General features: G+C 38.2%; 2 protein-coding genes across 3 annotated transcripts in view; one reads left to right on the top strand and one right to left on the bottom strand.

Annotated features, from left to right (window-relative positions):
- Window positions 1-9,434: 9,434 nt before the first annotated feature.
- The window catches only part of Acot9 (acyl-CoA thioesterase 9), a 34,632-nt gene continuing 17,230 nt past the window's right edge, over window positions 9,435-26,836 (bottom strand). For both annotated transcript variants that reach the window (XM_047536375.1, XM_047536374.1), the window contains 8 exons: window positions 22,244-22,317; window positions 20,447-20,514; window positions 19,761-19,872; window positions 19,513-19,603; window positions 19,256-19,341; window positions 17,865-17,952; window positions 17,564-17,714; window positions 9,435-17,054 (listed from right to left, as the gene is read on the bottom strand). In XM_047536375.1, the coding sequence (XP_047392331.1) occupies window positions 16,966-17,054; window positions 17,564-17,714; window positions 17,865-17,952; window positions 19,256-19,341; window positions 19,513-19,603; window positions 19,761-19,872; window positions 20,447-20,514; window positions 22,244-22,317 (759 nt within the window). In that variant the 3' untranslated portion in view covers window positions 9,435-16,965. The remainder of the gene's footprint in view (window positions 17,055-17,563; window positions 17,715-17,864; window positions 17,953-19,255; window positions 19,342-19,512; window positions 19,604-19,760; window positions 19,873-20,446; window positions 20,515-22,243; window positions 22,318-26,836) is intronic.
- LOC124972281 (E3 ubiquitin-protein ligase RNF168-like) lies at window positions 11,301-12,836 on the top strand. The gene is given in 1 exon segment (XM_047536553.1): window positions 11,301-12,836. A coding segment is annotated over 1 exon segment (1,536 nt).

The following is a 26,836-nucleotide window of genomic DNA, read 5'->3' as shown; positions in this document are numbered from 1 at the left end:
CTAGTACTTTGATGTTTAAACTGATAAAATGTCTATTACAATTGAGTCCTATTCTCAGATTTCCTCTTTCCAATCTGAAAAGTACAATTATTTTTACTCATGAAATAAGCCTGTATCTTAATAATTTCATTTCTTTGGAGTTTTTTCAGTCTCCTATTCATCTTAGGTCTATTTATATGGAGGACAGTAATTTTAGATCCACTCATGGTGCACACCTGTAATCTCAGTAACTTGACAGGCTGAGGCAGGAGAATCACAAGCTCAAGGCCAGCCTGGGCCACTTAGCAAGAACCTCTGCAACTTAGGACTAGGATGTAGCTCAGTGGTAAAGCACTCCTGGGTTCACTCCCCAGTACCAAAAAAATCCAGTCATTAATGTTTCAGTAACTTTGGTAAATCAACTACTCTAAACTCTTGGCACATATCAGTGATCAACAAATTTGTGCCCTTGAGGAGCTTAGTGTTAGATTACTAAAGCAGATGCTGATAGTGCAATAATTTATGGGGAACTACAAATAAGTGAAAATGCACTCTAGATCACTACTTTTCATATTAACTGGGTGATGTAAATAGCCTATGAATAAAAGATCACTAAGTGTACCCCTTTTCAGTGCCTTTTATAAACTACTTCAAAGATCTTTTGAAAACCTACAGGTTCAAAATTGAATCCTAAACAGAATACTAGAATGAGTGATCAGAAAGGATGGTGCCCCAGTCTACTAGACAGGATGTCCCTGGGGCCCTTCTGGGATGAAGTTACCAGAGATTTATTCCCAGAAGATGCTGACCTACCATAATCTAAAGCAGTGCTTCTTAACAGGGTGAGGTTGAGAATTTTGCCCCTAGGGGACATGGTACCATCTGGAGATGTTTTTAGTTGCCAAAACTGTAGAAGAGCTGGGGGTGCAGTTCAGTGTTAGAGCATGTGCTTGGCATGTGTGAAGCCCTCTCGTTTGGTCAGCATGAAAAACAAATAAAAATGTTACTGGCATTGTAAGTCAGTTTTCTATCACTGATGAAATACCTGCAGAAGTCAACTTGAGGAAAGATTTCTTTTTGCCATAGTTTCAGAGGTTTCAATGCATGGTCACTTGGCCCTTTCACTTTGGGCCTTTGGCAGGCAGAACATCATGGCCAGGAGTGCATGGTAGAGCAAAGTTGCTTAACACAGAGTGGCCAGGAAGCAAAAGAGAGAGGAAAGGGTCTGACATAAGATTTAATCTTCAGGAACACACTCCCAGTGACCTACTTAACTAAGCCCCACCCCCAAGTTTCCACCACCTCCCAATAGTGCCAACAGCTGGGGACCCAACCTTCAGGAAACATTCCAGATCCAAACTATAAAAGGCATCTAGAGGGTAAGAGCTAAGAATGCTACTAAACATCCTACAATGCACATGACAGTCCCACAATAAAGAATTATATGGTCCAACATGTCAATAGTGATGAGTTTGAGAAACCCTGCTCTAGAGACAGTAGCCAACAGACTAAGGAAAGTAGGAAACTAGTATCATCAGTTGCCTGTGCAGCTGGTCAAAATCATGCCATGACAATAGCTTATCCAAAATAATAGACAACAGAAGCTTCTGTGGAATGCATTGTTTTTTCACTGCACTACTATATAACATCTATACTTCCTAGCTTCTCCCTCAAATTTCTGGTCTTCTATTAAATATTTCCTAGAGATGCACTGCTAGTGTTCTGAACTTTCCAGAGATCATGGTGTACTGTTCTTTTAGAAATTTAGTTCCCAGAATCTCACACCAGGGATCATTCCTCATTCCTTACCCCAAACTCCATCACCATCATCTCTTCTTTGTCCAAGAGCACATCTAATCTTACATTCTGAACTTCCCATCTATCAATGAACTTCCAGGTTGTATATTTTGTTCTTGAACACATTAACTGGTATTTTTATTAATGAAACTTTTGTGTCCTACCCCCCATCTGATACCTGAAAGGCATCCTTACATTATTTTGTTACCTGAACTTTGTAAATACTATGTCTTTAAAATATCTTTTTTTTTGCAGTGTTGGGGATCAAACCCAGGGCCTCTCACATGCTAGGCAAGTGTTCTACCATTAAACTACACTCCCAGCCCTCTGAAATATTTTTGAATACAGCCCTTTTAATATATAAAATGTAATGAAATATATGTTTCAGGTAAATAGCTTCATAAATGTGTCTCTTTCAAGGGAAGTATATATATATATTTATATATTATATATATATATATGTATATATATATATATACACACACACATGTGTATATATAGAGTGTATGTATGTAGAGTATGTATATACAATGTGTATGTATATACATTTGTACATTCATACACATATATACTCAGACATTTATATAACATTATATACATATACACATACATATGTATATATATATATTTATATACATATATGTATACTCAGAGACATTTATATAAACTCATTAAATTTTTTACCTAGCTTTTGAAAAGGAAAAAAATATGGTTACTATGCATTTAGTTTTAGATAGCAAAAACAACTTTTACCAATATCATTACCAACATAACATATTTTGGCATAATATTGTACATTTATATAAAAACTGAAAATGTATATTTAAAATATCCACCTTCCTGAATTGTAGGCTTACAACTTTTTAAATCAAATTCTTCAAGTGCCAATTCAGTCACCAAAAGTCACTTAAATCATGCATCTGTTTATACAGAAAATATTTATCACCTGTACACATATAAGATACTTTGCAAGGCAACAGGGATTTTAAAAATGACACAAACCCTTCCCTCAAGAATCCCACAGGCTCCCAAATGAAATCAGCATGTAAAAAAGGAATTGCAGCCAGACATGGTGGTACACACCTGTAACACCAACAACTCAGAAGGCTGAGGAAGGAGGATTACAAATTCAAAGCCAGCCTCAGCAACTTAGTGAGGCCCTAAGCAACTCAGTGAGACCCTGTCTCAAAATAAAAATTTTAAAAAGAATACCAACACCTGTGGAGACTGCAAGATAAGTATGAGTAACTACAAAGAAAGACAGGGATGAGGGAAGGTGTCAGGTACCTTATTTTTCTACTGAAGGCCATACTATTTCTTTCCAAGGTTTCAGTTACCCAAGTTTGTTACTCTCAGTCAACCACAGTCCAAAACCATTAAATAGAAAATTCCAGAATAAACAATTCATAAGTTTAAAGTTTAGTACCATTTTGAGTAGTGATATGAAATCTCATGCTTCCCACTCCATCCCACTCAGGACATGAATCATCCCTTTGCCCAACATATCCATATTGCACGTGTTACCTGCCTGTCAGGCACTTAGTAGCCAGTATCAGTTATCAGATTGATTATTGAAGTATCAGTATGTCAGTGCTTGTACTGAAGTAACCCTTATGAAGTAGTCTAATAGTACATCACAATGCCTGCATCATTTACTTCCCTCATCTCATCATGTAGGCATTGTAGCATGTCACATCAAGGGTGAGTACATTATAATAAGATATTTTGAGAGAGACTATATTTATATAAATTTTATTACAATATATTGTTATAATTGCTGTAAATTATTAGTTATTATTGTTAATATCTTTTTAAAATATTTTTAGCTGTAGATGGACACAATACCTGTATTTTATTTATTTATTTTTATGTGGTGCTGAGATTGAACCCAGTGCTTCACATGTGCTAGGCAAGCACTCTACCACTGAGCCACAACCCTAGCCCCTGTTAATATTTTACTGTGCCTGATCTATAAACTTTATCATAGGTATGTACATATGGAAACAACAGTATATGTAGGTTTCAGTACCACTGGCAGTTTTAGGCATCCACTAGAGATCTTAGAATATATCCCCCTCAGATAAGGAGAAACTACAGTACTTGTGACCCAGCCTCACGAGACAAAGCACCAACCTGGTAGAGACACACACCTGTAATCCCAGCACCTGAGAGGCAGAGGCAAGTGGATAGCTAGTTTGAGAACACTTAGTAAGACCCTCTCTCAAAAATAAAAAAAGAAAGTAAACCAAAAGAAGTTCAATATCGCTAGCCATTAGGGAAATGAAAATCAAGACTACACTGAGACTTCATCTCATTCTGATTAGGAAGACAATTGTCAAGAATATAAGGATGCTGGGGAAAAAGAACTTTCATACACTGTTGGTGGAAATGTAAATTAGTACAGCCACTATGGAAATCAGTATGGTGGTTCTTTAAAAGACAAGAAATGGGTTATAGTGCCCTTTGGTATTTATCCAAAAGAATTAAGATCAGCATACTATAATAGAGATACACGCACACATATTTATTGCAGCACAATTCACAACAGTCAAGTCATGGAATCAATCTAGGTGTCCTTCAACAGATGAATGAATAAAGAAAATGTTACACACACACACACACACACACACACACACACACACACACACGCACTGAGTTTTATTCCGCCATAAAGAATGAAACTTCTCATTTTCCGAAAAATGTATGGAACTTGAGAACATTATGCTGAGTGAAATAATCCAGACTCAGAAAGTCAAGGGTTCTAAGCTTTCTCTTATATGTGGAAGCTAGAGAAGAAAAAAAAATGGAAAAAAGGAATCTCACAAAAACAAAAGGGAGACTAGTGGGGTAAAGGAAGGGGATTGGGGGAAGGAGGACAAGAGGACAAGGTGGAGGTACTGGGGATTGAAAGTGACCAAATTATGTCATGTGCATATACAAGTGTGTCACAGTGAAATCCACTATTCTGTATAATTATTACACAACCATAAAAAAGGGATAGGGATGCAGCTCAGTGACAGAGTGCCACTGGGTTCAATCCCCTGTACTGAGAGAGGGAAAATGAGGGAGAGGAAGGAGAAGGAGAGCGGAGGAGAGAGAACCTACTCCTCTTCCTTTTCTGCCAATGATCTACTAGGAAATGGTACTTAAAGTTGATTGGCTGGGCTTAGGAGTCCAGTGTGTAACCAAGGCTAGCCAGAAGTAAAGAGTCAACTCTATAGGGCTGGGGTTGTAGCTCAGGTAGTACAGCACTTGCCTTGCACATATGAAGCACTAGGTTCAATCCTCAGCACCACAAAAAAAATAAAATAAAATTAAGGTATTGTGTCCATCTACAACTAAAAATATTTCTAAAAAGAGAATCGACTCTGTGGTCTTGATTTCATTAACTTCAAGCCCTGACCATTTGTACCATTCAGTCAGGACATCAGAAATGGGATTTGCAAGTTTTCTATTAAGGCAATCACACTGCACTGTAACCAAAAGGCCACAAGATGGCACCCGGCACAAGGAAATCAGTGATTTGCCAAGTCCTGAGGCTTTTTCAGTTTAAACTAAAACACAGTCAAATGCTTTTCTTTATAAATCTAATGAAAGAGAGGAAGAAAGGGGAAAAGGGAGGCAAGAAAAAGAAAAGGTAAGAGAAGAGGAAAGAAAGAAAACAAATTCAGAACAGTTTAAAACTACAAATTTAAGTAGGAATCAATATACTCATTCCATCCTTCTACTTTGACATGTGGATATTTCATCTTATTTCCATTATGGTTTTGTTCATTTGTTTTTGCCATATTCCTTCCATCCATTACAGAAAGTCAAACTTTTTGACCATGACCCAGTTAAAAGTACCCTTTACATCTTGTATCATGCAGATACATAACAAGTATCACACAACTCTTAACTATTACTAGGTACTATACATTTTGACTTTTTAGTGTTCACAGCCCACTACATTTTGGCCCATTAATTTCAAATCCATCATTTGAAAACATATACAGAGAGAGTCTTCAATTTACATTATATTACATTTATATTAAATATATAAAATCAGGATCAGCAATGCCTGGTATGTCAATACCTTGGCATGAGAAATTTTCATCCTATTTTCATTATGCTTTTGTTCATTTATTTTAGCCATACTAATCCCTCTGCCAACAGCTTACAATTTTGTTGGGCACATTGGCAAGTGCCTGTACTCACAGCAACTCAGGAGACTTAGGCAGGATTATAAATTCAACATCAGCCTCAGCAAGTTAGTGAGGCCCTAAGCAAGTTAGGGAGGCCCTGCCTCAAAATAAAAAATAAAATAAAAATGGCTGGGGAAGTAGCATGTAGTGGTAAAACATCCCTTGGTTCAATTTCCACTAATAAAAAAAAAAAGGTACACAACTTCTGTAACATAAAAAGAAACAAAATATTCCCTATTCCCATCCTTTCTTTGGTTACTATAATGCCTCTGGTTTACTGAGTGGTTTTCAGAAGGACTTATTTTGTTCTAAGGTTTTAACTTTTTAGCATCCACATTTTAAGTGGAATTTTTAGATATGTAATATATTCATAAAAAAAGTTTCATCAACCAAACAACTGAATGAAGTGGAAAAAAAGTACATAGGCCTAAAATCAAAGAACCCTGAAACAAGAAATTTGCCCCTCCTTTATAGGGGAAGAAATAAGACCTGAAGAGATTAGTCCTCCACCCCACTCCCCAAACTAGCTAGTTGCAGAGACAGGTAAGACCTCATAGATACAGACACTCAGGCCAGAACTACTTCTCAAATGTCACACTGCCTGCCCAGAAATCAACATGCTGAACCAAAGGGCCCCCAAACTTACCTCAGATTAATTCCCTTAGATAAAAATAATTTCAACATAATAGTTTCATCCAGAAGCAATGTGACTAGTCATAGATCCTTAAACCCATTTTCAAACTTGCCAAGTCCCTACTTCTAATTTCTTTATTGTTACCTATTTTAATAGTAAATTCATTATTTGTTGCCAAGGAAGAAGAAAGAAAACATTCACAAGTCAATTTAGACTGTCTCTAGAGTCTATCACAATTGTAGCAAAAGTTCTATTCTAAAAGAAGATTAAAACAGGGTTGAGGTTGTGGGTCAGTGGTGGAATGCTTGCCCAGCATATGTGAGGCACTAGGGTCAATCCTCAGCACCACATCAAAATAAATAAATAAAAGTACTGTGTCCATCTACAACTAAAAAAAATGTTTAAAGATTAAAGCAAAAGTCAATATTATGTTAGCCATCTTTCTCTCATATTATTGAGGCCCAACTGCATTATGATATGAATATATAGATATAGATGGCATTAAATAACCCTTTATCATAAAAGCTGAAAAATATATAAGAAATGTGGCAAAGAACCAAGATTATAGACCTGTTCTGGGCCTATCCCACTTAGACACAGTTCTCGGGTGGGATGTGGGCAGTTACTTTCCCTCTCTGAGCCTCAGTTTCCTCATCAGCAAAATATGGGTAATGATATTGACCTCAAAGAGTTACTGTAAGGATTAAACAAGAGAATACATTCTAATGTCATTAGCACAGTTCTTGACACATAGTAAGAATCAAATATGTGTTAGCCATATATAAACACTTTTATTTTATGATGATTATATCTTATAATTGATTTTTGCCAAGTTCATGCCATACTTCATTAACATATGAGTTGCCACGATGCTCTATAAACTCAATAAAAAATCTTGAATTCCTTCCAAATGTTTTCATGCTAAAACATAATGCATTATTAAATTTTGGTCTGAAGATCTTTCCCAGAAACAAATCAGTAACACAAACTTGTATTCTCTTTATCAAAACAGAGGCAAATAAATTTTAAACTAACCTTTACCATCCTCTTGATGTAGTTCTTCTCTCTTCTCATTTGTAAAGTGGGTTATAATGCTAAAATATAATCATTCAGAATTTGTTGTAAAGTTAAATGCATTGTTACATTAACACTTTATAAAACATCAGCAGTGACAGCAAGCAGTTATATTCTTATTTAAAAGCAACACTGCTAACCCTTAAAAACTAGAAAGGTCAGTCAGATCTAAAGTGTCATCCTAAATTTGGTTTCAAGAAATATACTAGGGCTGGGGTTGGAACTCACAGTGGTAGAGTGCTTGCTTGGCATGTGTGAAGCACTGGGTTTGATTCTCAGCACTGCATATAAACAAATAAATAAATAAATATCCATTGACAACTAAAAAATATTTTAAAAAGTAACATTAACACTAATAGGAATATAAATTAGTATGTCATTCTGGGAAAGAGTATGGCAGTTTCTCAAAAAAAAAAAAAAGACCGTCCATATGATCCAGCAATTCCACTATAGGGTATATATAAAAAGGAATGCAGCAATAAGTACATCAAAGAGACATATGTACATGCATTTTTATTATACATTATCCACAATAGCAAAGATATGGACAATTAACTAATGAATAGAATATTATTTAGTCATAAAAAGAATGAAACTGTAGCATTTACATATGTATGCAAATGGACGTTATATTAAGCAAAATATGTCAGTTACAAATACCACATGTTCTTACATGGGGAAATTAAATAGTCGTTAGCTTGGAATGTGGCTCAGTGGTTAAGTGCCCCTGGGTTTGATTCCCAGCACCAAAAAAAAAAAAAAAAAAGTTGTTATCATTGAAGGAGAGAGTAGAATAGTGGTTACCAAAGTCAAAGAAGGGTGGGAGGGAGGGACGACAAAGAAAGGATGGTTAAAGTATACAAGCAAGCAGTTGGGTAGGAAGAATAACTTCTAATGTTCTATAGCACAGTGGGACAACTATTGATGGTGACGTTAATCATGTATTTCAAAATAGCTAGTAGAGGACTAGGGGTGTAGCTTGGTGAAGTATTTGCTTAGCATGCATGAGGACTTGGGTTCCATCCCAGCACCACAGAAAGAAGAGGAAGAGGAGGGAAAAGGGGAAGGGTGCAGGGGGATAAACAAGTTAGAGAGGCTTAGTAGCAGGAAAAGATAAATGTTTGTATTGGTACATTTGGCAAATGCCCTCATCTGATCATTATATATTATATACATGTACTAAAATACCACACTGTACCCATAAACATACTATATTTTTATGTACCATAAATATGTATCAACTAAAAATAAAATAATCTATTTATAAAGAAACACTAATATTTGTTTTTTCATAGCAAAAGAGGGTATAACTTAGTCTTTGGACAACATACAAGATTGCGCATTTTTTCATGGTACAAAATACAATATAGAGTATGATCGCAGCTTTGTAAAAGTCATAAAAGTTCCTAGTGTGCTGTTTGTCATAAGTATTAAAATATAGGTCTGTGGTCAAACAGATTTCACATAAGCTAATTTTTAAAAGTGAAGGTCTCCTGACTCCCGTCTTGTCTCTCCCACTCTCCTCCTAATTCCATCCACCTTTCCCCCTTTCCTGCCCCCCCTTTTTGTGGTACTGGGATTGAACCCAGGGGTGATCTACCACTGAGCAACATCCCCAGCTCTTTTTAAAATTAATTTGTTTTGTTGTTGTTACTGTTGTTTTGTTTGTTTTTTGTTTGTTTGGGGTTTTTTGGTACTGGATATTGAACCCAGGCATGCTTTGCCACTGAGCTACATCCCAATTCCTTTTACTTTTATTTTGAAAGCAAGTTTTGCTAAGTTGCCGAGGGTCTTGCTAAGATGCTAAGGTTGACCTTAAACTTGTGATCCTCCTGTTTTCAGCCTCCCAGGTTGCTGGGATTACAGGAGTGCTCCACTATTCCAGACTTGATTTATTTTGAGCCAGTCTCACCAAAATTGCCCAGGCTGGGCTGGAACTTGTCATCCTCCTGCCTCAGTCTTCTGAGTGACTAGCGTGTGCCACCAGGTCAGGTTAAGCAGGTTTTCTTAGGGCCCTACTTTCAATCTTGTGGAAACTCATATGCATTATAAAATACCCAAGAAGTACTAAGACATACAGGGCTTCCTAAAATTACTTGACAATAAAACTTTTATAAAAGAACATCTGGCTAGCACCAGTGAGGAATTCACACAGGAAAGACCAACAAAGACTTGCAATGACTTGGCCTCTCACCATCTAGCCCAAGACACCATCACTCTTTTGAAGATTTTTCATAACAGCAATTTCTCAATCATCCAATCAATGCCATTTTCCCCATACTCACCCTTGCCTATTTTAGTGATACCATTGATCATTCCCTCCACACAAAAAGCTTTTGAGAGGCAGGGGGATGATGTAGTTAAAACCTGCAAATCTCTGGCTGCGTTTAGTCCCCTCCAGCTAAATAATCCAAACAGCCGGCTATAGAGCCTCACCCATCCAAGGCACCCCGGCTGAGAGGCCAGATGTTCCAGTCCAATATGAGCTCCCAGCTGAACACAGCTGACTACCAGGCACTACCACACAAAGCAAAATAACCTCCCAGGTGAGTCTAGTCATCCAGAAGAACAAATATGGTTTCGTTTGTTTACTTGCTTGTAGTATTGGGCATTGAATCCTAGGGCAAAAACACCACTGAAGTACATCCTTAGCCCTTTTTATAATTATTTATTTATTGGAGGTTAGGGGGTACTGGGAATCGATCCCAGGAGCACTCTGCCACTGAGCTATATTCCCAGGCCTTTTTATTTTTTTTCAGGACTGAGGACCAAACTCAGGGCCTTGCACATGCCAGGCAAGCACTCTGCCACTGAGCTAAATCCCCAACCTCCTTTTTTTTACTTTTTATTTTGAGACCAGTTGTACCAAGTTGCTGGGGCAGACCTTGAACTTACAATCCTCCTGCCTCAGATTCCGGAGATGCTGAGATTACAGGCATGTGCCACAGGACCAGGCAAACGTCTTTAGAAAGGTAAACGGCATACCAAGTGTGAGGGTACACATCAGTAATCCCAGCGACTCGGGAGGCTGAGGCAGGAGAATCACAAATTCGAGCCCAGCTTTAGCAACTTGGTAAGACCCTGTCTAAAAATGTAAAAGGGGTAAAGGGCTGGGGATGTAGCCCAGTGGTAGAGCACCCCTGTGTTGAATCCCCAATACTGCAAAGTAAACAACACCCCACTATCCTCAAAGACCATACACTGAAGAAATATCTAAGCCCACATACACTGAAGAAATATCTAAGACCAAACTAGGAATTTGGTAACAAATGCCTAAAGAAAAACTGTGATTTTCGTACATCAACACAAAGCAATTTCCAAACCTCCACCGGTCGAATCATTCTAGACACTAAGCAGTACTCCTACTGGTTTCTAAGTTCTCAACTATGGCTGACAGAACGCCAGCGGGGCATGCTGGGAAGAGGCAGAGCAGGGTGGGGCGAGCCACCCCCACCGCCCCTGCACAGAATTCCAGAAAGCTCCAAGCCAGAGCTTCGTGATCTGGCCCAACAATTGCTGTCAAACGGAAGTTCCGGCCTCTTGGCGGAAACAGCACTTTTCTCAGAGCTGTGGTCTCGTGAGCGAGACCACTATTTGTGCTACTATTAAGAAGACCTTGTCAACGGATTGAAATGGCTGTATCCAAACATGCCATCCCTTCCTTGTCGGAATACCAGTGCCAGATTTGTCTGGAAATTCTAATAGAACCTGTAACTCTTCCGTGTAACCACACTCTGTGTAAGCCATGCTTCCTGTCAACCATCGAAAAGGCAAATTTATGCTGTCCTTTCTGTCGCCGCTGGATATCTTCATGGACTCGGTACCATACCCGAAGGAATTCTCTTGTCAATATGGAACTGTGGGAGACAATTCAAAAACACTACCCAAATGAATGCAAACTCAGAGTTTCGGGGCAAGAATCAGAGAAAGTTGTTGATAACTACCAACCAGTTCGCGTGTTAAGTAGACCCGGAGAACTGAGAAAAGAATATGAACAGGAAATGAACAAGATGGAGGCAGAGCGCCGGGCCCGTGAAGAACAGCAACACAAAGCGAGTGAAGAATACATACAAAAATTGTTGGCCGAGGAGGAAGAGCAACAAAGAAAGACAAGAAAGAGGCAAAGGGAGATGAAATGGGAAACGAATGAACAGGCAAGAAACCTAAGCGCCACCGCTTCCTCTGAAGGAAGTATCTCAGCTTCTCCTCTGAATTCCGAGCCAGTTGCAACGAAGTCACAAAAGAAAAGAAAGAACAAACAAAGAAATATTGAAGAAAAGTATTTATCACCTCTGTCTCAATTTGAGCCAGCATCACAGTCTGAGGCTGTACAAGAAGTCAGGAAAAACTATGTATCCAAGAACACGGACAGTGATGTTAAGAGCCCTATGCAGCAAGAAATTGAAGAAAACATGCCAACGGTTTCTCCACAAACAGGCCTTGAAATTAAAAAACAAGGAGCAAAGTCTTCAATGGAGTCACCTATGCCACCATTTTGTGCCTCTGGTACAAAAAAGCGCCTTGAAGGAAAAGCCAAAACAATTCCACACTGGCGTGATAAAAAGTTGGTTGTCTTGCTTGAGAGACTTAAACCTGGAGTTTCCTACTCAAAAGAAGCTGCAGTTAAACCTTATACCAAAACAGAGAATAGGAGCACTATGCCAGATATGACACAGAAAATTGGAAATGACACTGTCGAGAAAGAAAAAGAGTCTCCCCCACTAATCAGCAAAAATACTGCCAAAAGAGAAAACAAGGAATCTTCATTTGAAGCAGTCAACAATCCATGCTTTTCTGCAAAAAGAGAAATGTTCCCCAAATCTTCCTCCGATCAAGAGGAATCAGAAGTAAACTTTGCCCAAAAAATAATGAATTTGGAGCACCAATTATTTGAGAGACATAAACAAGAGGAGGAGGATAGGTTGTTGGCATTACAACTTCAGAAGCGCGTGGATAAAGAACAAATTCATCCAAACCGGCAAAAAGGATCCCCAGATGAGTATCCTTTCCGAACTGCATCCTGGCCTTCAACCAACTTGCTAAATGAAGAGAGGAAGAAGCCCAAAAGTAAGTTCAGAAAGTAAACTGACATAAAGCATTCAACAGATGAAAATCAGCAGACTTCTTTTAAGATCCATTTGAAGCTGTTCAAAAAAGATGGACAATGACAAATTCTACTAGAGGTAATTATAATCTGAAAGGACTCATTTCTTATAGAAAAGTGTTTTTCAAAAGTGTGAGAAATATACAGAGTAATGCATGGGTAGACGAAGTAGTTTCTGATTTACTGAAGCTGTATTATGAAGCTGTCTTGTCTTTTGGAGTCCTTAAAATTTGTGGTTTAAAGCTTTAGAAAATTGTCATCTGTTCTGTAAGCAGATGCATTGTCTTTAAAGGACCATGCAATTGCAGAGAATGTACAAATATGTTTCTGTAAAACTGAGTAATAAGGATCCCTGTCCTTTCTGTTATTAATAGCTGTTTTAGGGGTTGGACCTGTAACTCAGTGATAGGGTGCTTGTCCAGTATGTGTTGAGGCCCTGGGTTCAATCCCCAGCAGGGCAAAAATTCATAGCAACAAAGGAAATGCACAAGCTTTGTTGTTACCTTTAAAAAAAAAAGCTATTCTATTGTACTGCTAATAGCTGTGATTAACTAAGTTTGATGATTCTTATGGATACAAAAATATCTTCTTTCAGTCTTGTTCTGTATTCTTAATTCATTAATTACTTGTTAAAAAAAATTTTTACATGCTTGTGAGTGTAACAGTGCTAGAGCACTTGCCTAGCATTTGCAAGGTGCCCTGGATTTTTTTCCCCAACACCACCAAAAAAAATGGAATAGAAAAATGAAAATTTACTGTGGGAGCATTATATCACAGTGTTTTATGTTGTGAAACTTGAAACAACCATATGTTTATTTCCTTATAGTATCATTTATGTTGATATTGGACTTTTGTTTATAGACAGAAATAGAAAGTAAGATACTTGCATTTTGCCCTGTCTTATCTTGAAAGTTAAATCAGAAGGCAGTGTTTTCATTTTGTGAAGTTTAACTTGAAGACTATTTGATCTTTTGTTTCATTAATTTGAACTTACAGAAAACAGTTTTAATAGCACTTCTGCTGCTGTCCACTCATCCATCCTTTCGATGTAAAAATATGATAAAATGTCCTCAAAGTAGTTCTAGCTTACATTTGTGTTTTTATGTCATGAAGTTTTTTTCTCTGAATTTGATCATTGAAATTGTTACTTTTTGTATACTTGGTAGGATCTACATTTTTGGTGCATAATTACACGTACTGTATTATATGATAGTCATATTTGATAGATTGGGTAAATATGTGAAGAATTCTGGTGTTAATTTAAAATTTAGTTTTTCTCTTTCTCAGAAAAAGTGAATTCTGAGTAACGATTGTGGTGCTATGATATATAAACAGAAAGTAGACAAGTTTGTCTAAAACAAACTAAAATCTACTAATCAATTTTTTTTCTAAGAGCATTTTCACTGTATATTTTATAACAGACATTTGTGGAACTCCTCAAATTAAAAGGGCTACAAATGTTGGTATAGCCCATGGTGTTATGTATTTAGGATATGTATGCTTACCTGTTCATTTGTGCACAAAGAAGCCTTCCTGACTTAGGTTGGTTGGATAAACTTTAATTTCCCAATTAGTATGTATGACTTTTTGTTAGAAAGTAATAAAAGTTTTGTTTTGATTATTAGAATGTACTGCTACTTTTTCTCATTTTGTTGGAAGGGCATGAAAATGTTTTCTCATAGCTATGTAGATGTTGAGAATCTAAAAATTAAAAGAATTATTAAAAATAAAAAAGTTCTTGTGTTCCTTGAAAAAGAGTGAGACAACACTAATAATCCAGAACCAGTTGTATATCCTTAATAGTTTGCTGTATCTCATCTACTTAAAATTCTGTATTAAAAATTAAAACCCATAGTTCTTATACCTGCATTGGTAGATGGTAACAATTTTGGGTTAAGATTCTAATATCCAGAATGGCTTGAACAAATAAAGAGACAATAAGCAATTTAAGTTCAATCTCAGGAGAATTCAAAGAAAGGTAATTAACAAATGTCATTTTTCACCTCTCAAAACAGCAAAAAGATGTTTTTGCAAGGAAAGATAAAATGGCAAAGTTCAGAAAAATCGCTAATAAGTGAGTTTGTGTAACTGTTCTAGAGACTTATGTAAAATACATATACAGCCAGATGTGGTAGCACTTGCTTATATTCCCAGCAACTCCAAAGACTGAGGCAAGAGGATCACAAGTTCCAAGCCAGCCTCAGCAACCTAGTGAGGCCCTACATGACTTAGCAAGACCCTGTCTCAAAATAAAAAATAAAAAGGGCTGGGGATGTGGCTTAGTAGTACAGTGCCCATGGGTTCAATCCCCAGTACCACAGAAAAAGTAAATATTAAAAATAAAATACATATTCAAGGCCTTCACTGTGTAGTTCACTTCTCTACACTTTGCCTGAAGAAATAATTTAGGGGTCAAATGTTTTAGATATTTAAGATAGTCCTAGGAACACTGTTTATAATAACAAAAACAAGGTTCTAGAAAAAGCCTCAGTATACAACAACAAATGGCTAATTATATGATGCATAATGTATACAATAGTATGTATTAGATCTCTTAGCCGAGCTCACAAAAGCCGAGCTCATTTAACATACTCACAAAAGTTCCCAGGGTCCCCATTAGCCAACCTAGACTCACCAGTTTCTACTATTTTACAGGTAGACATGAAAAATAAACTGAAGGACCAAGTATATCTTTCGATGGTATTACAATGTGCAGAAACAAGCTTCTATAGTATAGCACTGGCTTGATCCCATTGAGTTTAATTGTGTGTCTCTGAGAGAACTGTTTGTTCCCAGGACTACTTATGCCAGAGGTGCATGATATTGTGATTTTAATAAAATTACATAAACTAATACAAAAGCATTTTAAAACACTCCAGCTAATTCCAAGTCAGAGCCACATTTGCAACCTAGAACCCATAACAAAGACTGCTTTAATCTTGGGAACATCATTTTCAGAGGTTCCTTTTTCCTTCTACATGTTTCCCTCCCTTCAAGGAATAAACTTTCTTGGCTGCAGATTAATGGGAACTCTGGCTGGAGTTGTAGAGCATATGCAAGGCCCTGGTTTTGATCCTTAGCACACACACAAAAAGTTTAGAATGCCCTCCTTCCCATTCCTGGGTGACACTGTGATATTGGGATCTCCCCTGCTATATTTCCTTTTTTTTTTTTTTTTGCGGTGCTGGGGATTGAACCCAGGGCCTTGTGCTTACAAGGCAAGCACTCTTACCGACTGAGCTATCTCCCCAGCCCCGCTGCTATATTTCTTGAAAGCAGTACATTATACTGCTCAAGAGTACCCTGACTCACACTACCTGATTCATGTCTGAGCTGTTGGACCTTGAGGAAGTTACTTAACCTATCTGTGCTTCAGTTTTCTGAGTGGCCTAATCCTACAAAGGAGTTACAGAACCTGCCTCACAATGCTGGTTGGAAGAAATAAATAAGCTAATGCATGCAAGTACTGAGGGCAGTGTCTACCTAGCACATGGCAAGTGCTCTATAAACACATGCAGCTATTATTATTTTTAAATCAGATATATCCTGCCCAACCCATAGCACAGTATGCTGAATAGCTGTCTAATGAATGAAAGAATGAACAAATGCTCCTGTGTTTCTTCCTCTAAGCCATCTCTAAATAACTCCTTGTGGAATTTTAGACTACCTAAAGCTTCCCACCAGTCTTTGCAGATGCCATATCCTTTGTTGGACCCCTTTTCCCTAATTTTTCATGCACCTTCTGCTAAAAAAAGCTGATAAGTAGATGGAAACAAATACAATCATGTAAGGTTGATGAGGTTTTATATGACATAGGGGAACTGGTCAGGTTCAAAGAATGTCAACCATACACCCTGACAGGAAACTATATTTTGATTGTTGCAATGTAAGAAAAGTATGTGTCCAACTGTACATAAAGGCGTTCTGTCCTAATTCCTTTAGCAGATAGGGGTGGAGGGTCAACATGTAGGTTCACAATACAGTTTTGAAAGTATTTATTATTTAATAACTTTATCCTCTCAGCCCCACCCAGCCACTCTTGTTCTGTTTTTCTGAATATCCTAAAAGCTGAATACATTCTCCTTGTCTATGAAGGATAAGAAGCAATGCTAAAACCCAATACACTTGATTGGCTTTCATTAGGCACTATGTCACTGCAGGTGGAGTGCTGGTTTGCAACAAGTGAGGTTTTCCTAGGGTTCCACACGGTTGTCTTTTCTCAAGCTCACAGGGACACTCATGGAGCTGAAATGCCGCTGCCCATCTAAATACAACATGGACTCTGAAACACAAGAAATATAACCCTGGAGAAATTTGAAACATATTATAAAAGCATACAAACAAGACACTATTTGGTAACAGGCAGCAGTAAGCATGAAAAAACAGCAATAGGGATGCACTATTGGGCTGGAGATGTGCAACATTCCCAAGAAAACAGGTCATAACTTCCATCCCTTTCCTTTGGCAGGACTAGACTTTAACTACCAGTATTGCTTGTTCTAAGACAACAAACAGATGGGCAGAGCAGCAATAGCCACCTGAGGGCTATGGAGGCATCTTTGGCCTTCAAGGATATAGAACCTCAAAAGCAAAATCTTCTAAGGACATGCTCTTGGATTGACAAGCATGGATGCACTTTCTATTACATTTTAAAAGGAGAAGGCTGAGGATGTAGCTCAGTAATAGAGCTCTTGCCTAGCATGTGTGAGTTCAATCCCAAGCACTGCAAAAAAAATTTTGTTCTTTAAAATTTCTTCCCTTCATTAGGGAAAAGCAACAATCACTGCTTACCTCCATATGTTTTAGGATAAACCAAGGGCACTTCTTTTTCCGACATGAATGTAAAATGAAAGACATTGGTGGTCATATGCTCTTTTTTCTGAAGAGAGGCCACTTCACTATGTACTCTGACTTGAATGTAATTGTTCTGAGTAAAGCACACCTAACAGATTATAGACGTTATAGTTAGTCAACTGCATTAAGAAGGGGGGAAAAGGCAGTCATAAAAGAAACAATGGCTTCAGAATATAGAAACCTTTCATTAAGGTTTTAATGCCCAATTAACATTTAAAAAGCTTTTCATCTCACCTACCTGTGAAGAAAGAAAGAGCAATGAGCCAACATCAACAGGTTTTTGAAACATGATATCATCCACTGCTACCACAAATGGTCGGGAACCACTGTTGGAGAAACGTAGAATTTGAGTGAATTATGAAATTCAGATGACCTTGAATTTTTCCAAACCAATAGAAGCAAAACAAAAATGAACAAAGAATAAATTTAGGGAAGGGGGGATTTACAGCAAGGAATGGTAAGAGTTGCCAGTTCAACTACATAGGGCCAAAATTACTATATTTTTACCCTTCTACATATTATTGCCATGTTTTCTCAGGTCTTTAATGCGCTAATTTACCAAGTCAGGGAAATAGCCTTCTTAAAATAAAGGTCAAACCCAGCTGGTATCAGTGTGGTATTCAATTGAAAATAACAAAATAGATTCTACTGTCATGTATAACTAAAAAGAGCAAATAAAATAATTTTAATATAAAAAAAGACATTTTTCTGGGCTGGAAATGTAGCTCAATCGTTGAGTGCTTGCCTAACATATGCAAAGCCCTGGGTTCAATGCCTAGCACCACGAACAAGCAAACAAAAGACATAACATATTCCCAAATACATCCGGATTGGTTCAAATGTTTCTTTTCAGTGGGATGGTGTTATGATTTGGATCTGAAATGTCACTCTGCTATGGTTTAGATAAAAGTTGTCCCCCAAAATCTCATGAGAGAAAAAGCAACAATGTTCAGAGGTGAGATGATTACATTATGAAAATTGTAAACTAATCAATGGATTTACTCCACGGATAAGGACTAACTGGGTGGTAACTGTAGGCAGGTAGCTGGATAGGCTACTAGGTTAATAACTTAGGCAGTTTGAGGTGTGACTGGAGGAGGTAGGTCACTGTGGGCATGCCTTTAGGGTTTATATTTTATCCCTGATAAGCAACGTTTTCTCTCACTGCTTCTTGGTTGCTATGTCCTGAAATGCTTCCCTTTCTCGTACCCCTCTGCCATAATATTCTGCCTCACCTCAATCCCAGAGCTATGGAGTCAGCTAACCAGGGAATAAACATCTGAAAACAAGGGCTAAAATAAACTTTTCCTCCCTTTTTTGTGGGGGGTGTACCAGGGATTGAACTCAGGGGCACTCAACCACGGAGCCACATCCCCAGCCCTATTTTGTATTTTATTTAGAGACAGGGTCTCACAGAGTTGCTTAGCACCTTGCTTTTGCTGAGGCTGGCTTTGAACTCGGTTATCCTCCTGCCTCAGCCTCCCAAGCTGCTGGAATTACAGGCGTGCGCCACCACACCCAGCCTCTAAGTTGTTCTTGTCAGGCATTTTGGTCACGGTGAAGTAAAGCTGACTAACGCAAGTGTATAAATAGATTCTCAGAATTAAGATCATCTTAAATTTAACTTACCCAAAGCTACAAGCTGTAGCCCATGCAAGTTCATATGCTTTCCTCATAAGGAAACCACCAAAGATCCGATTGAAAATGTTCCGTTCCTATAGGACATAAGTAAGGATTGACAATAGAAGTTTATGCTCATCTTCATATACAGAACAAAGGAATTAACAATACCATAAAATAAGGTCAGTTTAAAAGGTCCATCAAATCTTGGACAAATATGACTGCGAGCTAGCCTATTCAAAAGATTTCTCACAAATTTCTAATACCTGAGGGTGGCAAATTTCCAAGCTCTTCAGTTTTGTATTCTCCATCCACACTGCATTAGGAGGCAAAACTCGACTGTGAAAACTTATAGTCCTATACAAATGGAGATTGATTAAACCCTGTTAATAATATGTTTTCACTGTTGAGAAGGAAAACATTCACAAATAACTCACAATACACTCAGGGAAGTCTGGTTTTGGAAAAGCTCAAAGCTTAAATGCTTTCTTGGATTCTCACCAACCTAACTTACTTTGGATCCAGTGTGCTAAGAAACATCTCATGTATGGTGGTCCTCTCCTCAGCACTGGGAGCCATTTTGAGTAATGAAGTGGAACTGAAAGCAATCCTTCTCCCCTTATTCACTGGAACACAGGAGAATAAGGAGCTATAATCAAGAGGGTCACACTAAGGCACATGGGGTCCTGACCTGGGTGCCTTGGGGCCTACAAAGGCAGTACTTTGAGATTTCAAAATTCTACCAGAATACCTAAATCCAAGAGAAGGCTACAGAGGCCATATAAAATTTCCAGTGAGGGGCTCAGGATGTTGAAAGCCAGAGTGTTTGCCTTTCATGCACCATACCCCGGTTTCAATCCCCAACATGCCCGCCCCCTAATTTCTTGAGTGATTCTTTGCTTTCAGATGGAAATTACACCAGTTATCAGTTCAGTGTGAGAAAATGTGTTATTGTCTTCATCTAGAGTCCTGACCAGCATTAAAAATGAGAAAACAAATGGCTTAACTTAACATTGGTCAATAAAATTGCTCAAAATATTGGATTCCAAAGAACCAAAAAAAAGAGTATTTTCAATAAATTCTTGGCATGAGTAAGACATTTGATTGGTATGAGGACTCCATATGTAATCTTAAATAATCTCTTCTGCAGTATAATTAATGTGCTTCTTAAACTTATTTTTTATAAGCAAGTTTATATACATTCTCCTTGTTTAAAGAGCTCTTCCTCCTCCATGCTTTCAGGGATTAGCGGATTTACAAATGCCGGCCTAAAAAAAAGAAAAGAAAAGAATCCAGTTTAAGATGTGACTTTATCTAATAAAAATTGAAGGTGAACAATTACTCACAAGTTTTAAAGACTTCTGCCATTCATTTTGGATAATGCTTATACAAAAACACTGGAAAAATTAAGGAAGCCTTCTGATTACATTCTCATCTGTACACTGGAAAGTTCACATTATAAAAAGAATACTGATGCACTTGAAAAAGTGTAACATAATTCTAATCACAAGAAAACAAATACAGATTGTATAACATTCTTCAAGACAATCGACTTAGACTCTTCAGAAATGTCAGTGTCTTAGAAGACAGAAAATTGGTAGGGGCACTCTTCTAAAGAACCATAACCAACTGCAGCACACAATCCTTGATCAGATCCTGAATCAAGGGGAAAAGTTATAAAGATATTTTAGGGACAACTGGTGAAATGTGAATGTAAATCATATAGTAGATAATATAACTGCATCATTATTAAGTTTCTTGGCTATAATAAAGGCATTGAAGTTATGTAGGAGAATTCTCTTAAGCATGTATCTCCCAAGTCTCAAAATTACTTTCAAATAATTCAGGAAAAAATACAAATGGTTAACAAATGTTTAATATTATTAGCCACTAGAAAAATGCAAATCAAAACTATGAGATACCATGTCACTCCAGTTAAAATGGCTGTTTCAAAACAAAAAGTAGGTCTGTGGGTTAGTTCAGTGGTAGAGCACTTGCCTAGTATGAGTGAGGCCCTAGGTTCGATTCCCAGTACTGCAAAATAAAATGCTGGTGATGATGTGGAAAAGAAGGAGAATGAACTCTTGGTGGGAATTTTAATTAGTACAGCCATTATGCAGAACATAATACATAATTTTTTTAGAAACAGATTTATCAAGCTGGGCACAATGATGCATGTCTGCAATCCCAGGTATTTGGGAAGCTGAGGCAGGAGGATCACAGGTTTGAGGACAACTTGGGCAACTTAGCAAGACCCTGTATCAAAAAAGGGGGAATTAGGGATATAGCTCCGTGATAGAGCATCCATGGGTTCAATCCCCAGTACAAAAATAAAGAGGCAGGGTGAAAAAAGAAGGAAAGAAGGAAGGGAAGAAAGGAATGAATCTACTATATGATCCAGCTATCCCAGTTCTGGTTATATATTCGAAGAAAAAATCAGTGTACAAAGGAGATACCTGCACATGTTTATTATGGCACTATTGACAATAGCTAAAATACAGAATCAGCCTAGATAGAAATTGATTAATGGATAAAGAAAATGTGGTATTATTCAGTATACGGAGCATTATTCAGCCACATAATCATTTGTAGTGAAATGAGTGGAAACTAAAAAAGGCTACCTGAAAGTAGATTAGTGATTACTAGAGACTGCTGACAAAAGGGTGGTTGGATTTGATCAGTGCATGCTGTATTCATATATGAAAATATTACACTGAACCCCATTGAGATGTATAATTAATACATGGTAATAAAGAAAATATCCTCATATTTATAAAGATGCCTACATTAAAGTATTTAGAGGTAAAATGTAATTATGTCTGAAATTTGGTTTAAAACATTATAAATTTTCTTCAAAGTACAAAATAGATGCAGTAAATTTGGCAAAAAATGTTACAATTACAGCTGTTAAGTCCAGATGTTGGATGTATGGAAGTTCATTATAGTCTTATCTTTCAAATTGTTCAAAGTAAAGAATTATGGAAAAATAGCAGTTACCCTTTATTTTCAGAATCACGAGCCACCATTACAAATGTTGCATCCAAAACAGGCCAAAATTCATCACCATTCAACTAAAAAACAGAAGAAAGAATGCAGATGTAAGAAATGCATTAACTGGGAAGACGTACCACAACTCTGATAGCATGCATATTTTGACAAAGTTTGAAAAGAGGAAAAAAAGAGGAAAAATGCACTCATTAACCACCATCTGCTAAGGAGCTATCCTGAGCCAGGACAGCCTCAGGCTCTGAGAATGGCAGAATGACCAAGGAGCCTATGGTCTAGCAGAGGAGAAAGATAGTTCAAAGCCCAAACAGTGCACTGTGAGAGAAGTGGGCCTTGGGGCTGTGCAGGACTAGGATTCAAGGGTAAAATTCATGGAGGGACCTTCAGCATCATCAGCACTAAACTTGCCCACAACACACAGAATCTGGGCTTCTTTCAGAGCCTCCCCTTCCTCTTGATAGCACATCTACCTAGGTGGGCCTCTGACCACATTCACAGACACTAGCATTGTTAGGGAACCGTAGCTTGCCAACTGTCAGCATGGTGATGCCTCTTTAGCCAAGCACAGGACCTCTCCAGAAGGCGTAAATAGCCGGGCATAGCAGCACATGCCTGTAATTCCAGCAGCTTGGGAGGCTGAGGCAGGAGGATCACAAGTTCAAGGCCAGCCTCAGCAACTTAGTGAGGCCCAAAGTAACTCGTCAAGACCCTATTTCCAAATAAAATATTAAAAAAGGCTGGGGATATGGTTCAATCCCAGGTACCAAAAAAGAGGCATGGGGGCAGTGATAATTCTGTAGATTAAATCTTTACAGTGTACAGGCCTTTGAGGTTTTCAGGTGTTTCTTTATCCCCTAAAAGTCTATTTCCAGGAAAGTCCTATAATAAAGTAGTAACAGAAGCTATTTATAACCTGAGGTTATATTCAGTTCCTTCCTCAACAGATGATCGAGGACTTATCACTACTGCCAGTTCAAGCTCTTACCACCTTCCCCTCAACTATGGAAGCAGTCTCACCAATCTCATTATGCCTCTGCCCTGTTCAAACCTTCCAACTGTTTCTCCTTTCTTCTAGCACCAACACTAATCCTGTTAGCACAACATATAAAGCCCTGGGCAACACAGCCTGGGATTCCTCTGCAGTTGTTCACCAACATTGCCCTCATACCTACACCTTTTACCCCAGTCACAGCTCACAAGTGAGATGTGCTGAGATGCAGATGGCAGTCATCCCTGCCTTTATTTGATGCCTTCCTCATGGGTTTCATACTTCAAAACACTCTGTTCCTCCCTGCCCCATGCCTACTTCCCAGGCTGAGTTCATCAGAGTTCATAAAGTCCTCCTTTGATGGGGCTTCTCAATGTAAGAGAAGTAGATACTATCTCTATGGGAGGCATTCTGAAATGTGTAGAGGTGTTTGGAGGCGGACTCTACAGGGGTGGTGATCAGGGAGTTAAACACTTCACATGACAGAGTATAGGCCTTCAGAACAAAGAACTTTCCTGAACAAAATGTCAGTGGTGTTTCTGCTGAGAAATACTGTATAATAATATATCATAATCATTTATTTATGTGTCTATCTCCCTACTGTATAGTGAACTCCTCATAGACAAAGACCATTTTTTCTTTACATATGCATCTCCAGCACTCAGAACAAAAACTGCCAGAGAGCAGAAACCTTATCAATATTTGCCAATCAATGAATGAGGCATGTCATTAATGAGCACTAGTAGACTATAAACTCCAAGAGAAAGGAACTTTGTTTATTTTGCTCACTGCTGTATGCTCAGCACAGAACATGTACTCAATAAGTAATTGCTAAATGAACACTGAATGAATGGATATCAGGAAGTGGGCTGGGGGACTCAAACCCAAGTCCTGTTGTTAAGGAACATATAGTCTAGTGGAAGAGAAATGACATGTTTGCATACAGCTCTGTAGGACAGAGTAGCAGGTGTCAGGAAAGAGGGTCAGAAAGCAGGTCCTGAGGAAGGAGTGCTAAGGAAGGAACAAATGCTATAAGCTGGGAGGATCAGGGAAGGGGTTGAACATGAAGTGACCCGATAGCACAAAGGGAATGTGTATACAAAGAGCCAGAGCACAAGGAATTTCAGGCAAAGGAAAAAGCATAAGCAATGAGACTCCCTATTTACATTACAGTTTATTACAATGAACACCTAATGTCAAGCACTAGGAATGCAAAGATGTGTAACTCCCTATTCTTACGTTGCATAGTGTCCGCCATGAGCACAAAGAAGGTAAACAAATGGCAAGTCAGAGGGAATATAGTTGGAAAGGTAGGTTGGGGCTAGTTTAGGAAGCATCTTGGAACCTAACTAGTCAAAGGAGTTTAGATTTTAATACACATATAACAGTCATTGAAGGTTTTTTTAATTGGTTCTTTTTAGTTATACATGACAATAAAATCCATTTTGAGAAGGGGAGTGATGTGATTCAAGATCAGTGTTGGAAGATTTATCTGATAAAAATGGATAAAATTTAGGGGCTGGGGTCATAGCTCAATGGTAGAGCACTGCCTGGCCCATGTAAGGCACCGGGTTTGATCCTCAGCACCACATAAAAATAAACAAATAAAATAAAGGCATTGTGTCCATCTACAACTAAATTTTTTCATAGGTAAAATTCAGAAACAGTACAGACTAGAAGGAATCACTTGCACGAGAGGCCATAAAGACTTAATTACAACACAGAAGCCAAGGAAGGGATTCTGGTGAGTGGCTGTAGGAGATGAATTGGCAAGACTTGGCAAAAGAGTGCACAGGCAAAAAGCCACAGCAAAGGTTTGGAGCTTGGGGAAACAGGAGGTTGGTAAAAGGAAGACTGGAGGAGGATTTGGATCTGATGCCTTCCGTCTGAAAGGCACTAAACTTCAGGCAGCAATAGCACATCAAGGTGGAAAGATACAATGGGCACTCAGAAAGGTGGTCAAGTCTAGAATAAAGATTGGGACTATCTCAATACCACCAATAATAAATTAACATTACTGTCAACAGTGGTTAGTGTGTGACAGGCACAGTACCAAGTACTGTTGAGAACGGGGTGCCATCTGTGCCACCACCTTGTATAAACAAGCTATTTCGTGAACTGGGCCCCCAGGAAAAGGTCGCACAAACACCAAGGATGCAGGCAGCCACAGTGGCGCCTTCGAGGGCCAATACAGGTCAAATAGGATGTGCTGGGCCCCGGGCTTATCAAGGCTGTTCAGAGATATCTATCTGAGGAATGTGCAGCTGTCCAGAGACCCCATCTATCAAGGACAGGGGGACCTAGCCCTGACCCCTCTCCCTCATAATTCACTCCTCCCCTCCTCCCTGCTCCCTCCAGGACCGTTCAGTTTTGGTGGGACCCAGTAAGATTCAAATAAAGTGGAGGGACCAAACCAAAAGAGGACAAATATTTAGCTGTCCGAATGTTAACCAATAATGTACAGGTCCTTGTGTATGAATGCTGAAAAAGCTCTTAAATAGAGTGCTTTCTTGCCACTCGGGGCCACTCTCCCCCAGCAGTATCGGTCTGAGGGGCTGGTCGCAGTCCAGGCTCAACTTGCTTTAATAAAACCTCGTTGTGTGATTTGCATTACCGTGTGTTCACTTTGACTCTCTGGGGATTAGTCGGAATGGGACCCTAACAGTACTTTATAAAAATGGGTTTTTTTTTTCCTTCATTTCACCCATACTACAACATATAACATGATACTATGACTACACCTGAGAAAATAGAGGCTCAGAGAAGGTAAGTTGTTAGTCCAAAAATAAGCAGCAGAGCTAGGATTAGACCCCGGGTCTACTCAAACCAGAGGAAGAATGCTTATCCTCCTACCACCTCTCAGGAATAGAAAGGATCACTCAAATAATGAGTTATTAGTCAAATGACCAATGAGAAATCCAAGTTTAAAACAAAGGCCTTTACTTGTCTGACACTGATTTTCACTGGTGTGCTCTAAAAAATTCCTGTATATTTTTTTATCCAAACTATTTGTCCAAAGTCAAACTGTCAAGATTCCCTATAGAAGGTACGTAGGTCCTATGCCAGGATTCTGCTGTCCATGGCAGGCAGCAGGCTAGCAATCAACCAAAAATATTTTTAAAAGAGTATGGACAGATATAGACCCATCCCTAGCAACTTTATTGTGTTTTGTCTCAAAAAACAGTATTATTAAAAGAAAGGACAAAATTTAAAAAAAAAAAACAGTATTACTAGGGCTAAGGATATATATAGCTCAATGGTAGAACAACTGCCTAGCAAGTATGAGGTCCTGAGTTCAATCCCCTGTACCCCCCACACACAATATTACTGTCAATTACATCATGGAAGTTGAAGAATTCACTTGCTTTAATTCAGTACCAAATTAAAAAATGCTTACCTATTTTTACAAATAACTCCTACATAGCAAGTTTCAGCTTTTTTCTGAAAGTTAAAGTTTTTTACCACTAAAAGGTGAAATTCTTCGTAATTCCATAGCAGAAAAATGCATCTGAATAATAGATCTATTAAATAATTGAATACTCTGGCATAACTGAATAAATCACTCTTAAATTTTCCAAAATGATATCTTGGACATA

Source organism: Sciurus carolinensis, chromosome X (assembly GCF_902686445.1).
Source record: "Sciurus carolinensis chromosome X, mSciCar1.2, whole genome shotgun sequence".
Taxonomy (NCBI): Eukaryota; Metazoa; Chordata; class Mammalia; order Rodentia; family Sciuridae; genus Sciurus; species Sciurus carolinensis.
This window is presented reverse-complemented; position numbering and strand designations above follow the sequence as displayed.